At 43.4% G+C, this 14210-nt stretch overlaps 2 protein-coding genes across 8 annotated transcripts in view; one reads left to right on the top strand and one right to left on the bottom strand.

Annotated features, from left to right (window-relative positions):
• CRMP1 (collapsin response mediator protein 1) overlaps positions 1-14210 on the top strand; it is a 51520-nt gene that overhangs the window by 18576 nt on the left and 18734 nt on the right. For both annotated transcript variants that reach the window (XM_055720574.1, XM_055720636.1), the window contains exons 3-6: positions 3901-4085; positions 5744-5908; positions 10986-11047; positions 12699-12779. In XM_055720574.1, coding sequence (XP_055576549.1) covers positions 3901-4085; positions 5744-5908; positions 10986-11047; positions 12699-12779 — 493 coding nt within the window. The remainder of the gene's footprint in view (positions 1-3900; positions 4086-5743; positions 5909-10985; positions 11048-12698; positions 12780-14210) is intronic.
• Positions 12814-14210, bottom strand: part of EVC (EvC ciliary complex subunit 1) — an 81289-nt gene continuing 79892 nt past the window's right edge. For 2 of the 6 annotated variants that reach the window (XM_055719902.1, XM_055720323.1), the window contains exon 21: positions 12815-13574. In XM_055719902.1, the coding sequence (XP_055575877.1) occupies positions 13385-13574 (190 nt within the window). In that variant the 3' untranslated portion in view covers positions 12815-13384. Of the gene's footprint in view, positions 13575-14210 lie in introns of all 6 variants that reach the window. The other 4 variants (XM_055720472.1, XM_055720390.1, XM_055719975.1 and 1 more) reach the window with 3 other exon arrangements.

Here is a 14210-nt window from a genome sequence, read left to right on the forward strand (position 1 = left end):
GAAATATAATGACACTTGGTAGGCAGGTTAGTAATGCCAAGCTTTCAGCTGCCCTTGTTAAGTGCATAGACCCTCTCTGAAATGCCTGTGTGGATCCATTCCTCCAGAAGGTATCTCAGCTGAAGATAGCTAGGATTAGTAATGAATACACAGGCAAGATCTTAATTTTTAAAATGTCTTTATCTTTGCCCAAGGAGGCAAGTTTACTCTTCAACATCCCAAGTCATACCTGATTTCCTGGATTTAGATGACCTGGGATTTTTCCCTTTAAAATGTGCAAGAAGTCCTGCTCTGAAAAAGCAGCTAATTTGTGAGAGCAGCCTGATGTCAGATGGGCTTGGGTTCTAACTGTGTTTGGATGATAAATTCCGCAGTGTAGGGAAGTGCTGTTGTTTTCAGGGATTGGTCTCTTGTAGTTTCTCCAGCTGGAACTGCCCATTTTATTTGAATATTTAACATCATTGTTAAATGTTGCTCAAGGTCCTTTGGAACAGGACCTTAAACCTCATCCATGTTTCAGTTGATACCCTAACTCTCCAGCTGCAGATCCTGCTGATAATATAGAATTCTTTCCACAGAATGGAGCAGACACAAAACAATTCAGCCCAGAATAGGTAATAGTGTCCTGGTTTTGCTAGGACATAGAAGATCTGGGTTAATTTTCTTATTCTGCAGTGAAAACTGATTGGAAAATAGAGGGTTGGGTTTCTCTTGCAGACTAATGAGATGAATAGGGTCTTTTAATGTTATATCCCTGCAGAGTGTCCTGCAGAGAGGAATGTAGATATAACCTTGAATGTGTTTGAAGGTTAGCTATAGTTTGGAGGATGGTAGATGCATTTTCCTACCTATCAATGCTCAAACTGGCTCCCTGGGTACCAAGGGAGCAGTGGCGCATGTGGATTTTTCCTAGCTGAAACTTAAGCCCTGCACACTCAGGTGACAGCTGAGAGGCAGTTCTCCAGTATCTAAATAGTAATTTAGACATTTAGTAATTTAAATTTCCCATGGCATGTAAATACTGTATTTTGCCTACATCTATCCTGTCTCTGTTACTCGTATGAGGGAGTGAGCCCTGGTCTCTGTGCCAAGTGGCAGGTCATGGTCTGGTGCTTGCTGTCTTCTGCTCCGTCACGGCCAAGGGGAAGGGTTGGGTCCCTCTGGGCTGGAGGGGACTAGCAGGACAGGTGCAGGACGGGTGACTGGGGACAGGGTCTCCAGCGCTGGGCAGGCAACGAGCCAAGTTAGAGGGAGCTTCAGATGCCTAAAAGAGATCTGGGCTTAATGACAATGGAAAGAACTCCACAGAATTCTGGGGGAGGTCTTCAGCTTTCTCAGGTTAAGCTTACGAAGAGCTGGAGCCTGCTCTTTCCATTGTGCTTTAGTCTGCTCGCGTACGACAGAACTGACAAGCTTGTTCAACTGAAAGGTGGTAGACAGCATCACCTTTCTGTGAGCCTGAGCTTTCTAGTTGCTGATGCATCAGAAAACCAGCTCAATCATTCAGACAGCTAACTGCACTATTGTATTTTTTTCACCCACAAGTAACAGAGCCCCATTCTTATTAACATATGCTTCACATTACGAGTCAGTAATTCAGGAATCCTGTCACATTATCTTTTACTCTGTGTTCTAGTCAGTCAGAATAAAAATAACGTTGAATACCAGTAGCCTTCTCCTAGCCTTAATCCTGGTGCCACGGCAAGAGATGAGACAGGCTCCTGACAGGTAATAGCGCAGCATCATCCACAAAGGCCATTTGGCCTGATGTCACTTCAGCACGAATGACTTCGACTGGTGCCAAATAAGCTGTTACTCAGCCGTACGCTGAAAATAACGAGCAGTGAGTCATCAAAAAACTAGAGCACATACTTAGCACTTTCACTTCGTTAGGTTGTGTGTCTTCTTGAATAGGGAACTGGTGGATACTGATTGTGGAAGAAAATAAAAATGAATTGCTTTTATATTTTTTGTAGGTTTTCTTTAATGTTATTTTCAGAAGGTGTGGTAGTCCTTGAAGTGCACTTCCACCTTAGACGTATTTAAAGGAGGTTTGGTCACAGCAATATTTTTTTTCCCAGTTCAGTTTTTTAGCCACACAAATGCTGTACCACGGTTGAGGATTGTTCTGATTAGAATCTTGGGAGTGGATTCAACTAACGAAAATTGCTGTATGTGGGACTACCTAACTATACAAGTGCTTAATCTGCTCATGGGTTGGATTGCCTTATGGTATGCATTTGTGAGATTTTAACAGCAGAGAAGCTTCTTGCAACTTGTTTGCACAATTGGATGTGCTGGGCTGCTGCTGGCTTTTGCATACTTACCAGTTCCGTTTGTCATGGCATCGTTAGCGCTCCGCACAGCTGTGAACAGGCTATGACATGCTCCCAGTGCTATATGTGTTGATGACTGTTAGACGCCAGACATGGAGTTGTACGGCTTCAAGGCGTGATATTGTCAGCTCTCATGAGTAAGCCCTTTTGGATTTGTTCAGCTGAGCGGCTGAAACCCCAGCTTGGGATGCTGGCGGGGCGTTTGCTAACCTGATGGCTGTGCTTCCCTCCAGCCAAAACCCAGAGCACCCGGGGAGCCAAGCTGCTGGAGGTGACATTTTTGCATAGCATATGAAACAAATTCTTGACCTCTTGGGGCTATTTATTAACTCTGGCGGTTTGGCCAAATTCCAATGTGAATAATTATCCCTGTTTTTTTCACTGGTTTTAATTAACAGTTAAATTCATTTTTGGTTCTAGCTTATTGCAATTGGCTGTTAATCAGTTGCTGTGTTTTGCTCCGTAGGTGGGAGTTACATTTTAATATCGGAGAAACAGATTCAGCAGCTCAGAAATGTGGGGTATTTTTTTAGCTGTGGGTAAATGTTATTTTATCCCAGACAAAAGGAAATTAAAGACAAGGACTGTGTGTCTGTAATACGAGATAAACTAAGTAAACTTCAGACTACCTTGTAGTTATCTCTGAGCCCAAATATATTACGGTGTAACAGTGCAGTGACATGGCTTCCACACAGACTCATACCTTTTTCTGTTTGGCACCACGTGAAGAAGACAATAAAAATGTTATGTGGCTTTCAAAGTTAAAGGTTAATTTACTCGTAGTCGTGTCCATGATCACTAGAAGTATTTTGATTGTAAGTATCTGGAGTTTGCTTGATATCAGCATGGGGGACAGGTTAATATTTTTAATAGTGAAAAAAACCCTACCCTGTTTTGAGGTACTAAATGGAAAAAGCAACTGTTAATTAACATTTTTGTACATAGTTGTGCAAAATGTTTCACTAAGTTTTTAGTTTTAAGAGGAGGATGAAGAATAGGTGACATGGTAGATTAAAGGTCTCTTAAATATGTATTTCTGTATCTTAGGATATTTAGATTTCTTTTTAAGGATAAATTTGGATTGCTTGGTTACAAAGTAGTTGTAACTGCTTTCTGATGTGCCTTGTGGTTCTGCCACGTATTTACAATTCCACCTTGTCATATTCGATCTATGTTTTTCTGTTCTCATGTAAGAACCTAATATACAAAACTGGACACACACACCACAAGAGAACGTTAGCTGTACATAGTTGTGATTTTTTAGAGATAGGAATCATATAAAGAAATAATCAGGTTTTGATGCTGGTGTATTACGGCTTCTTTATTGGCCACTAAAGCAACACCGAGCAAGCCAAGCACATGGCCCAGCTAGGCAGGCGGCGGAGGCTTTGTGCTGGCAGTGCCGGGCAGAGCGACCAGAGCGGGTGTTTGAGCTTCACCTTTCCTTTGGGGTCCCAGTTCTTTCTGTATGGCCCCTAGGTTCCTCTCCCATACATGCCTCAGATAGCTTCTGTCCCCCGTACTTTGTTTAAGTAAAGTAATACTGGCTTTTCTTGCTGCCTAGGCAAATAGGAGAGAATCTGATTGTTCCTGGAGGAGTCAAGACCATAGAGGCTAACGGGCGCATGGTTATTCCTGGGGGAATAGACGTCAACACTTACCTACAAAAGCCCTACCAAGGAATGACTGCTGTTGATGACTTCTATCAAGGCACAAAAGCAGCGCTAGCAGGGGGCACCACCATGATCAGTGAGTACTAGCAATACTAACTCTTCCCACTCTGGGCTGAAGCTTGTTGTAGCACGTGTGGGGATAGCTACAGGAGGCTCCGCACTGATTTTCTGAGATCTCCTGCAATGAATCTTCACGTTTCTGGGCACTGTGTCGGAGACCAATTCATCATTGTCACCCAGAGCTGGCCTAAGAATGAACCTACCATCAGAAAGAAACGGTGGTGTGGGGAATTGTCTCTTGCATTTTCCTTTGAAATACAGAAAAAGCACTGGGAGATAATATATCTACTCTTGGGATTTTTGAGAAACAGTGTAATTAGTGCTGTAAGTATATGGCACATGAAATCTGACAAAGAAACACTGTTCCTACTTAGCAGTGTTTCAGGGGCCTTGGAAATAACAAATGCTTGTTTGTGAACTTGGATTTGGCACCAGGAATTGAGGAAGTCCTTACCAGAGATGTCCTGGAGGAACATCTTGGTGGAAGGGAGAAGTCTTTCTGGTTGTTAAAGACACTTCTTCTGTCTACTAGATTGGCAGGACAAGATTTATATCTTTCCTACTGGCAGTGACTGGGTCCTTGGTTAGACTTTGTGAGGCAGTTGTTCAGATGACATAAATTGCTTTGGCTTCCTTGTGCAGAGGAGCTTCCCAGAAGGGTTTTACTTCCACTGAACTGGGATGTGGCTTTTTTTGCTAGGTGGTGTTACCTATTACCTATGTTCAGCTGCAAGTGTTAGCTGAAAGGGTCTCTGGCAGTAAGCACAAAATGCACTGCTGTTCGTTACTTTGTTAATAATTTTTTCAGTGTCCGTTCTTCAGTTGAGGCTTCCTGTGCAGCATTAGGTTTACAAATGCCGCTGGTAAGCCCGTCTTGCTTTGTTTCCGTACTTATTTTGACATAACCCTGCAAAGATATGTAAGTAGTCATGTCTTTATTTTATGTCGGTAAACATTGTGGCATCGATGACAGTGTGAGTGTGCTTATGGAGGTGGCTGTGGAGATGGATGGGTGCGATCTCCTGCAGTAGTTGGACTTGATCTTAAAGGTCTTCTCCAACCTACACAATCCTGATTCTATGATCATCAGATGCAGAAAGCCTTGAGACAGTGAAGATGCATAGTTGCAGTGCACTTGATCTGCCATATAGTGTGGCTGAGTGCGCTCTACATCATCTCTGTTCAGACCTTTGGCTGTATTCCCAGTGCTGAGAAAACATTAAGCATCTCCATCGATGTATTGATAGGGCAGAGTGGGCCAATTCAGCGATTACAAGGCACTGGTTAATAATAGTAATGCTTACTGTGAAATACATAGAAATGGGCACATCAGACAAATAAATACAGGTAAGTCCAGAACTTGTGGTCTGTTACAAAACAGTAAAGGGAAAAACAAATGTTTCCTCAACTGTGGGATGTTTGGCTCTCCCACTGTGTGTCTATTGATGCTGCACCAAGCAGGTTGCCAGAATCAGTTTTAGTGTAGACTGTCCACAAAGTCTGCTGTACCTGAGACAGCAGGACCTGGCTAACATCCCAAAGTTACAGTCAGCACACAAGCTGCCTCCAAGGCTACTGTTTTGGCCAAGGTGCTGGAAGGCTATTTACAGGCACTGAGGAAATCTGAACAGTATGCGTGCTCTCTGGGTAACAGACACTGAATCTCTTTTTCAGTTGACCACGTGCTTCCAGAACCTGGATCGAGTTTACTGACCTCCTTCGAGAAGTGGCATGAGGCAGCGGACACCAAATCCTGTTGTGACTATTCTCTCCATGTGGACATCACCAGCTGGTATGATGGGATTCGAGAAGAGCTGGAAATACTGGTGCAAGACAAAGGTTAGTGGGTGAAAATTAGTAGTACGTTTTGTTTTTACTGAAATATCATGTGGAGATGAGGTTTTGAAGTATGTTAATGAGTGCATCATCCAGAACAGAAATGCACAGGCACTGGTTATGCTGCCCAAGGTTCTGCACTACATTGAACTTTTGTATTCACTTGCAGCTTGGTAAAATGGACCTATAACTTTGTGTATTAGTGCTAGTCAGCAGCAAGGATGGTGGAGGGAATAGGTCGACCCCAATATAGGCACAGAAAATTAAGATGTGTATGTTGTCAGGTACAAATGTATCACTTTATGCTTGTTTGTACATGTGGATATATGCTCAGACATTGCATAGTCAGGTTTAATTTTAAGGTAGAACTCCGAGATCAGTGTTTAGAGAATCAGCCCAGTCACCTTAGATACTCTGTTTCATGAACGGAGAGAATGAGACGTTTAAAGGTAGCAGTTCAGATTTTAACTATACTGGAATTTGCCCACTTAGCTGCCTCAAATTAAGCCCAAATATGAAGGGCATGTGTCTGAGAAACTGTCATCACAGGCTAGGTCTCATTTCTCAGCAATGGCCTAGGATAATTTACTTGCTGAGACTAGATTTTTTCATAAATCATACCTGTATTTTTAAAATAGGTTCAGGTTATTAGAAAAAAAGAGATGCTAAAGTTAGGTGCCTAATACTGAAAAAAATGTCCTGATTTTCTCAAGTGCTTGGTCTCCAGTGGCTTTCCCTGCAGTTACTAGGAGGTGCTCTGTTTCTGGACTTAGAAAAAACAGGTTACTTATTTAGGAATCTATTTAAGGTACTTACGGGCTTGATTCAATTCAGTTAACAGGTCTACTATCATGTGAGATGCTACCTGGACTTCAGCTGCCACTCCAGAGTAGCACACACAAAACCCGTCTTAAATGCTTTTCCATACATGACAGCTCAGTCTCATATATGGAGGGCACCTTGGTGGCACCAGATGTGGAGGCAATTGAATCTAGCCTTTGGAAAATCCTAGTTTAGATCTAGTTCCTTAAAATTCTGCCTAACAGCAAAGATTTTCTTTCTAGAAACATACTTTTTCAAATATTTTTCACTTGATATTTTACTTGAAAATTTATGGATATTAATTAGGAAATATTTTCTGAAATGGTGTTAAGTTACCATAGGTAAATCAGAGTGATCCTTGGGAAGTCTGGGTAATATATGTATGCAGCATCCTTTGTAAGGTGTAGCACTAGTGATGACATAGATTTGAAAGATTCTCTTTATAGCGAAATATACTATCAAAGTAGAAAAACAAAGCAAAATCCTATTTTTGAGTGAGCAGTTGTTTGCTGAGATACTATGGAGGTGCAGTCACCTGGGGGAATTTATCCTGTATCGCAGCATGCTAGCAGTACATGTGCTGCATCACCAGATTTTAGGCAACAAAACACTTCAATCAGCAAGATTACACATAATTTAGAGAAACTGCAGCTGGTCGTACATGCTTCTGTATAGTATAGGTGACTTTTACAAGGTGATGACATCTGTCAACACCGATGGTGCCAAATCTGTGCTGTTTCCCTGCTATCAGTGTTAACATGGATATGCTGCTGTGCATTAGCTGGCTGTACTCTCAGACAAGTATACGGTGCCTTGTTTCAAAGGTTAGATACTTTTTCCAGAACTCCTGGATCACAGATGGCTCAGCACTCCCAAATTTGCCGGAGGGCTTGCATTAAAAGCCTGGTGCAGACAGTCAGGTTAATAGTTTTCTCCAACTATTAAAATGTGAATTTTCGATATAAATCTGACATGCCTTTCAGTCTTCCGGGGAAGCAGGAATGTGTTCATTGGTTCCTGAACTGTGATGTGTGATGGGGCCCTGGGTGGCCTCTTTGGCGATGGCATTAGGGGGTCACCTTTGTTCTCATGGATGCTGAGTGTGTCTGAGGCAGTCAGTGTGAATGACTCTTGTGTTAGGAGACCAAAGGTAAGGGCAAGTATGAAAGCACAAGCACAATAGGAAATATTTCAGCATGGCAAGGGCTTTCAAATTAATGGATAATATTTGCTCATAATTGGAAACATTTGAGCCAGCTGGTGCAAATAGACTTGATGTCAATGGAGTGACACTGGTTTTCATCAACTGGGAATCTGGATTGAATTTGTTCTCGGCTGATTGTCTGGTGGATGCATTAGCCGAGTAACAGGGCTCAGCTAATCGCGTTCCAGTGCTGTGTGTGCCTAGTACAATCTCACCATGAATAACGGGAGTTCACAGAGCTGCCTTTGAGGTGCCTTGTCATGAGGTATAACTGAAAAATTAATCAGTTTTAAATCAATACAACGTTAATTTAAGGAGACACAGGCTTTGGAAGGGACTGGAGATTTTGTAGAACCAAATGATTATTTTAAAGACTCAGGCTTGTAGCATTTTGGCAGCTAATTTGGGACTGGGCTTCTCCAGTATATGCAAAGGAAGAGCCTGAAATGTGTTGACAGAGGCCTCACTCTTTCCTTTAATTACTGCACTTTGTCACTGTTCAAAAAAACCTGTAACTGTCTGAAATTTGGAGAGGAACTTGTTGAGTAGGTCTGGTATGAGAGCAAGCAGGACATTAGCAAGAAGGTGGTATGTAACAGATGTTGAGCATTAAGGTCAATAGGCCATGGGCCAGGGCTTTGGAAAAGCCACGTGTTGCCAATGAGTAGATCAAGACACCAGATCAAGGCATTAGGCAAAGAGTCTAATCTTGGATACCTGTATATGTAAATGGTGTTATTTGTCTTAGTAGCTTGTAAAGGTACTCTGTTTGCAAGGCAGGATGGTTCAAACCATCTCTCCTGGTAGCTGTAAATGCAGCCTGTGAGACGCCCTTCCACTTTGCGTGTGTCTGACGTGGTAGCCGAGGGTGTGGGTGTGCATCTCTGCTGCTGCACTGTGGGAGCTGTCGCTCAGGGGCTGGCTCAGGATTCCACGGCAGGGTCCCTGCTGCGATCCCTTCTGCTCTCCTTGGCTTGGGAGAACATTAACGTGAATGGGAGCAAAACTCAAAAGTCATTTTACCAAGATCAGAAAAGGGCCTAGTAAGATACAAAGGCAAGAAAAGCAAAGGGAAGAGAATATATATTGCTTGGGTCAGCGTATGTCTTCCAACCACAGTACCCAGCGAAAGCTGCCTTATCTCCTGCAGGACTGTGGTTAAATGAATTACCTTTGGTTAGATCCCAGTGAATAAGGTAAAGCAATAGATAATCCAGCTCTTTGCTTACAGAGAAATGTGTACGAGAGGATTCAGCCCCATACCATCACCGAGGCTGGTTGGCATCATGGCTTGGACCAGCCTTGGCACACCTCGCATTGCTTCGTGTGTGCATGGTCATCCGTGCAGAAAGGTGGCTCCCAGGTGCAGGTGACATCTGAGATGCTGGGTGGATTTGTGAAGAGAAACCAGAGCTTTCCTCCAAGGCAGGTTGGGCAGATGCTGCCAGGATCACTCAGAGGGGAGATAGGGCTACAGGCATGAGGCTGTAGGCATCAGCCCCAGGGAAGGCGTAGTCAAGCTTAAAGGTTTTAAAATGGGGACATACTGAGTAATGAGGAATAGACTGGGAGATGGCAGTTAGCGAAGGCCATGCGTGTGTTCTGGGAACTTGAAAAAGGGGAAAGTAGGAAGAAAGGATGGGCTTACAGGCTGGTGAGGCTCCACGGTCCAGGCTGGATTTGCTCAGCATGGCAGTCAGCAAGGAGGGGCGAGCTCCCGCTTGGTATTTCTCCCTGAGCTGCCCGGACTTAGCAGGAAGACATAATGCCAGGGATCATTTCAAGGTTTTATCCTGCATGTATCCTGGGGTATTTTAGTTTTGTAACTGTGAATAAACAAATTCTGTGTGTGTGTGTGTGTGTGTGTGTGTGTGTGAACCACCATATCCTTTGCCTGAGGATATATTTGCTCATTCTAGAGTCATGAAGGAGCTGTATCTTCATCAGAGAGCCTTATTCATTTTGTGTAGACGACATGAATAACATGAACAGATCTCTTTCTTTTTCCTTTTGCCCCAGGAAGCAGTTTTCATGATAGCTATTTTGAAATGCATCATACATGGCTTAGCTTAGAATTTACTTTTCTTTTAAGCTAGAAACCTGAGATCAGTCACTGTAGCAAACAGGGGATGTTGTCAGTAGTAGACTAAAGAGTAAGACAAATTTATTATCTCGTATGAATTCATACGTACAGAAAATGTGAACAGAAGATGTTTGGAATTCCCATTCTGTTAGAATACAAAGCTGTGTAAATAATCAAATCTTTGAAATAAATAGCAAAACTTGCAGGGGTTTGAATACGGTTGGTTCTTCACAACTGACACTCAACACTAGCATATCTTACTGATTTCTAAAATTTGGAGGTGTCATCTTCCGTGGTTTTGTATGACTGCCAACATATATCCGTCCATCTTTGGAAGGTGGAAGGAGAGGTATGGTGAGCTGCCCTTGTAAACTGGTTTCAGGCTTTACTTCCACTCCTTCCCAGTGTCTGCCATCAGCTAAACTGGGTGCTTTGGGCAATAGGGTCAAGAAAAAGCAAGTCTGTATGCAAATTCGGATACACAGTCCTTAAGTTTTCCCGAAGTGCTAAGAAGCTTTAACTAGGAGTTTACCTATTAAAAAGCACAGCTTCAGGTCAAGCTGAAATGTTTTCCTGATTAACTAAAGAAAGCTGAAAAGAAAATCAGTGATTCACAGAACCTTACACAACTGGTTTTTTAAAGTTCATAAACTTTACACGCTTGCTTTAGCCACCACCATGTGCCTGTGATTTGGCTGCAGCAACCTTATTTGCAGTGGTGGCTGTCTTGCTCCAGGGGGGAACACAGGCAATCCACAGAATCCAGCATCTTCCCCCAGAGAAGAGGGGATTCAGGCTTCTGGTCCTAGCAGCCGTAATGCACCTGCAGAGCCATGCTTTATTTCTGGCAATCACTGGTGAAAAGCCTAGTCCAGATATATTCTATGACATATTTTTCCTAAAGCTTTTGTTTGAATATAATGTAAGAATCCACTTACATGGCAACACCTTTGAATTTTGTCTTGGAACAGGTGTGAACTCTTTTCAAGTCTACATGGCCTACAAAGATCTCTACCAAATGTCCGACAGCCAGGTATTTGCTCTGAATGCTTTTCATTGCTGTCATCTGTCCTCTCTTCTGTGATCTCCCGACCCTTGTGGAGTCGCTAAGGTTGAATCCCAGAGAAATGTCACACTGACCTGAGTGGCGCTGAGGGACATGTGCAGTGAGGGGGTTCTCTCTGGAGTGTTAGTGCCAAGCAGTGTGGAATATCTGCATGTGTTCCTTCACCTGTACAACATTCACTTTCTGCAAATTTTCTGTTGTGTCACAGTGTTGCTACCGCTCAGCACTGCTCAGGATTGCACCCTCTTTTTGGTTTTGCTGTTACCTTTCAAGAGCTCTAGGTCAAGAGAGGCAAGAAAAGACGAAGCACTTGAGGCAGTGACAGTTTTGAGGTTTCAAGGGTGTCTGGGTTGCTGCAAACAGCTAAATGGAGTTGTTGTTTGGGGGAGGTGGCCTTTTCTGATTAGGGTTGGAGATAACAATGAGCGTGTTTGTCCTGGGCTCATTACAGATTCCAGGCTCTTCGGCTTTCCCATTCATAAGTATCAGGTCATTGTAAATGGACAGTGGTATCTGTTAGCAATAATAATATTTGCTTATTCAGTTGAGAAAATGTTTCTTTCTTATTCCCAGAGCTATAGCTCTTGGTCTCTTAAGTAACTGCTGTTACACCTCCAATACATGTGGTTTTAATTGGAATTTTAGACATAATAATATATAAATATTCTCTGAGAGGCAGTGCCTGTTAAATTCAACTCCCCATTGCAGTTGCCAAGAGAAATACATCAAAATGTTTAATGTGTGGCTAGACTAATGCCTGTTACCTTGTTTAAATGCACATGTTGTAAACTGTGTATTCCAGCCCATTCAATATTAGCTGAAGCGCCCTAGTGCAAAAGTGGGTGCTGGAGAAACCGCGTCTTCAGTATTTGATCTGTGTTTGAAAACTGGGCTCCTGTGCTACTGAAGTCTGGTTTAAACAGGGAACACATCAGCTGAATACCTTTTGGAAAGGGAACTGAATTTCAGTAGATCTGTGCTCAGAAATTCTCAGTAAAAGAAACTGGATCAACTTTTTCCCTTCTGTACAGATGGGTTTTGAATCTTAGAAAGCAATAAAAGAAAGGATGCTCTAGAGAAAATATTACCACTTTTAATTGCAGAATTAAAGATGTCGGCGGAAGCTTGACGCTATCTGCTCTAAGGAGATGGTGCAAAATGCCTGCACTTCAGAAAAGACGTGTTCTAGCTGTACTAAAATTGTCTGTCGTCCATGGGAATAATTCCATTTTACATGTGCTAAAACTATGGAGAAGAGACTAGTCACTCATGAAACTTAGTCCTGGGTGGAAGGGCTTGCAGAGGTAGCCCTGCAGTACCAGGGGCTGGGGGAAGCACTATGCCTGAGCGGGATGCAACCCTGCTCGGGACTTTTGACCCTGTCTTGGTGCAGAAGGACAGAAGCTCATCCTGGGGCTGGCTGGTGGATAAGTCAACACCGAGCAGTGAAGCTCAGGCTCTTTGTAGAAAGTGGAGAGTGGAAAAGGGAGATAATTTGCTATTCACCTGGATAATTACCGGCATAGAAGGTGCAACACTGAGGTGAACAGAGAGGTCTGACTGTTAAGTAATGTGATTTCCTTATTCAGCAGTATTTCCTTCTTTGTACTACCTGCAGCTTTATGAAGCCTTTACCTTTCTAAAAAGTCTTGGGGCTGTTATCCTGGTCCATGCTGAAAATGGAGACTTGATAGCTCAGGTGAGTGAACTGTCATTTTTGCTTCACTTTGTGAGAAGATAGAGAAAAGAGAGGAGAACTAAAACCCTCTAGTCAGAAAACGGGTAGGAAGAAAGGAACTACCTGGTAGGTGCTTTAACTGAGCCTGATGCACTCACTACACACCGCTGGTGTAAAGCCTGGGATGAGGGGATGGAGGCCCTTTTGCCTGCTTTGGTAGAGCATTGATGAGGCAGAGCAGGGATCCCGACAGCTCCTTGCCTTGGCACCAGCTGAGGACTGGATGAGGGGGGCAGAAGGAAGCTAAAAGACCTTTTCTGAATCTGGCAGAAACAAGTGAAACATAACAATGTGAAGCCTTGCTCAGAGATTCTGGGGACAAAAAGCGGAGCTGGGAAGCTTTATGCTAATATTTCTTGCTGCAGCTATCAGCGTAAGCAGCATAGTGAGTTTGGAGCTGGGGGTAAAGCACTCAGACCTATTTATTTTTGAGAATATTCTTACAAATCTCTGAAGTCTGAGAATAAGAAACCACTGTGATCTTCTAAACATTTCAAAAATGGGCATTAAAGTGCAAGTCCTGCTCCTGGAAGATGCCTCTTAGAACCAGGAAACTGGGCTCCAGTTCAGTATGTTCCATTACAGTGTCCCTGCTCCCCAGTGCAGTCTTTGCAGGTCGAGTCCCCTGTGTGGGTACTGTCCTCACGCTGGAGTGTGCCGTAGCTCTGATCTGTGCCACAGCACCTGGGAAGAGGTATCCCAAGGGCAGCAGATGATGGTAAACCTTCCACTGGTCTTTCAGAGGCCAGGATTCCCCTATAAAAGAGAAGGGGTGAGTTTGGGTGGGTGGTGTTATGACTACACATGTGTCAGATGAGTCTTTTAGGCTGTTGCAGAGATGTCTCTCTCCTCTGATCCCTCGTACGTGCATAGACCTCCTCTGAGGTCTCTGGGGCTCCAAGTGAGCCGACTGATTTTTCTGCTGAGCTCTTTATCTGCTGGCTTATCCACTAAGGACTAGGCTGCAGAGCTGACAGGGAAATTACGACAGCCAAGAGCAAGTCGTCTCCGAGATCTGGACTAGGGAAGATGCCTTGTCTGGTGGTTAAGGGAGAACCTCAAGTGAACATGGAGTGGTTGGGCAGTGCGTAAGGGCTCTTGCCCACATGGCTTTATTTTGTTGTTTTTCCCTCTGTGGTATTTTGTCCTTTATCTGTCTGGTAAGCATTTACCCCCTTTGAAAGCCTTCTTTCCCTTTTCCCTTCAAGTCTGGATGAAATAACCACTGGGCTCAGAAGTTAATGGTGAGGGGTCAACAGGCACGTACAGTGCAGTTGTGGCTTTCCCCCACTGAAACCAGATGAAAACCCTCATCTGGATTCAAGAGGGGGGAAAAAAAGGCTGATTTCCCATGGAGTTTAGCATGATTTAAAACTACCAAAATATGTAATT

The sequence above is a fragment of the Falco cherrug genome, chromosome 1 (genome assembly GCF_023634085.1).
Source record: "Falco cherrug isolate bFalChe1 chromosome 1, bFalChe1.pri, whole genome shotgun sequence".
Taxonomy (NCBI): domain Eukaryota; kingdom Metazoa; phylum Chordata; class Aves; order Falconiformes; family Falconidae; genus Falco; species Falco cherrug.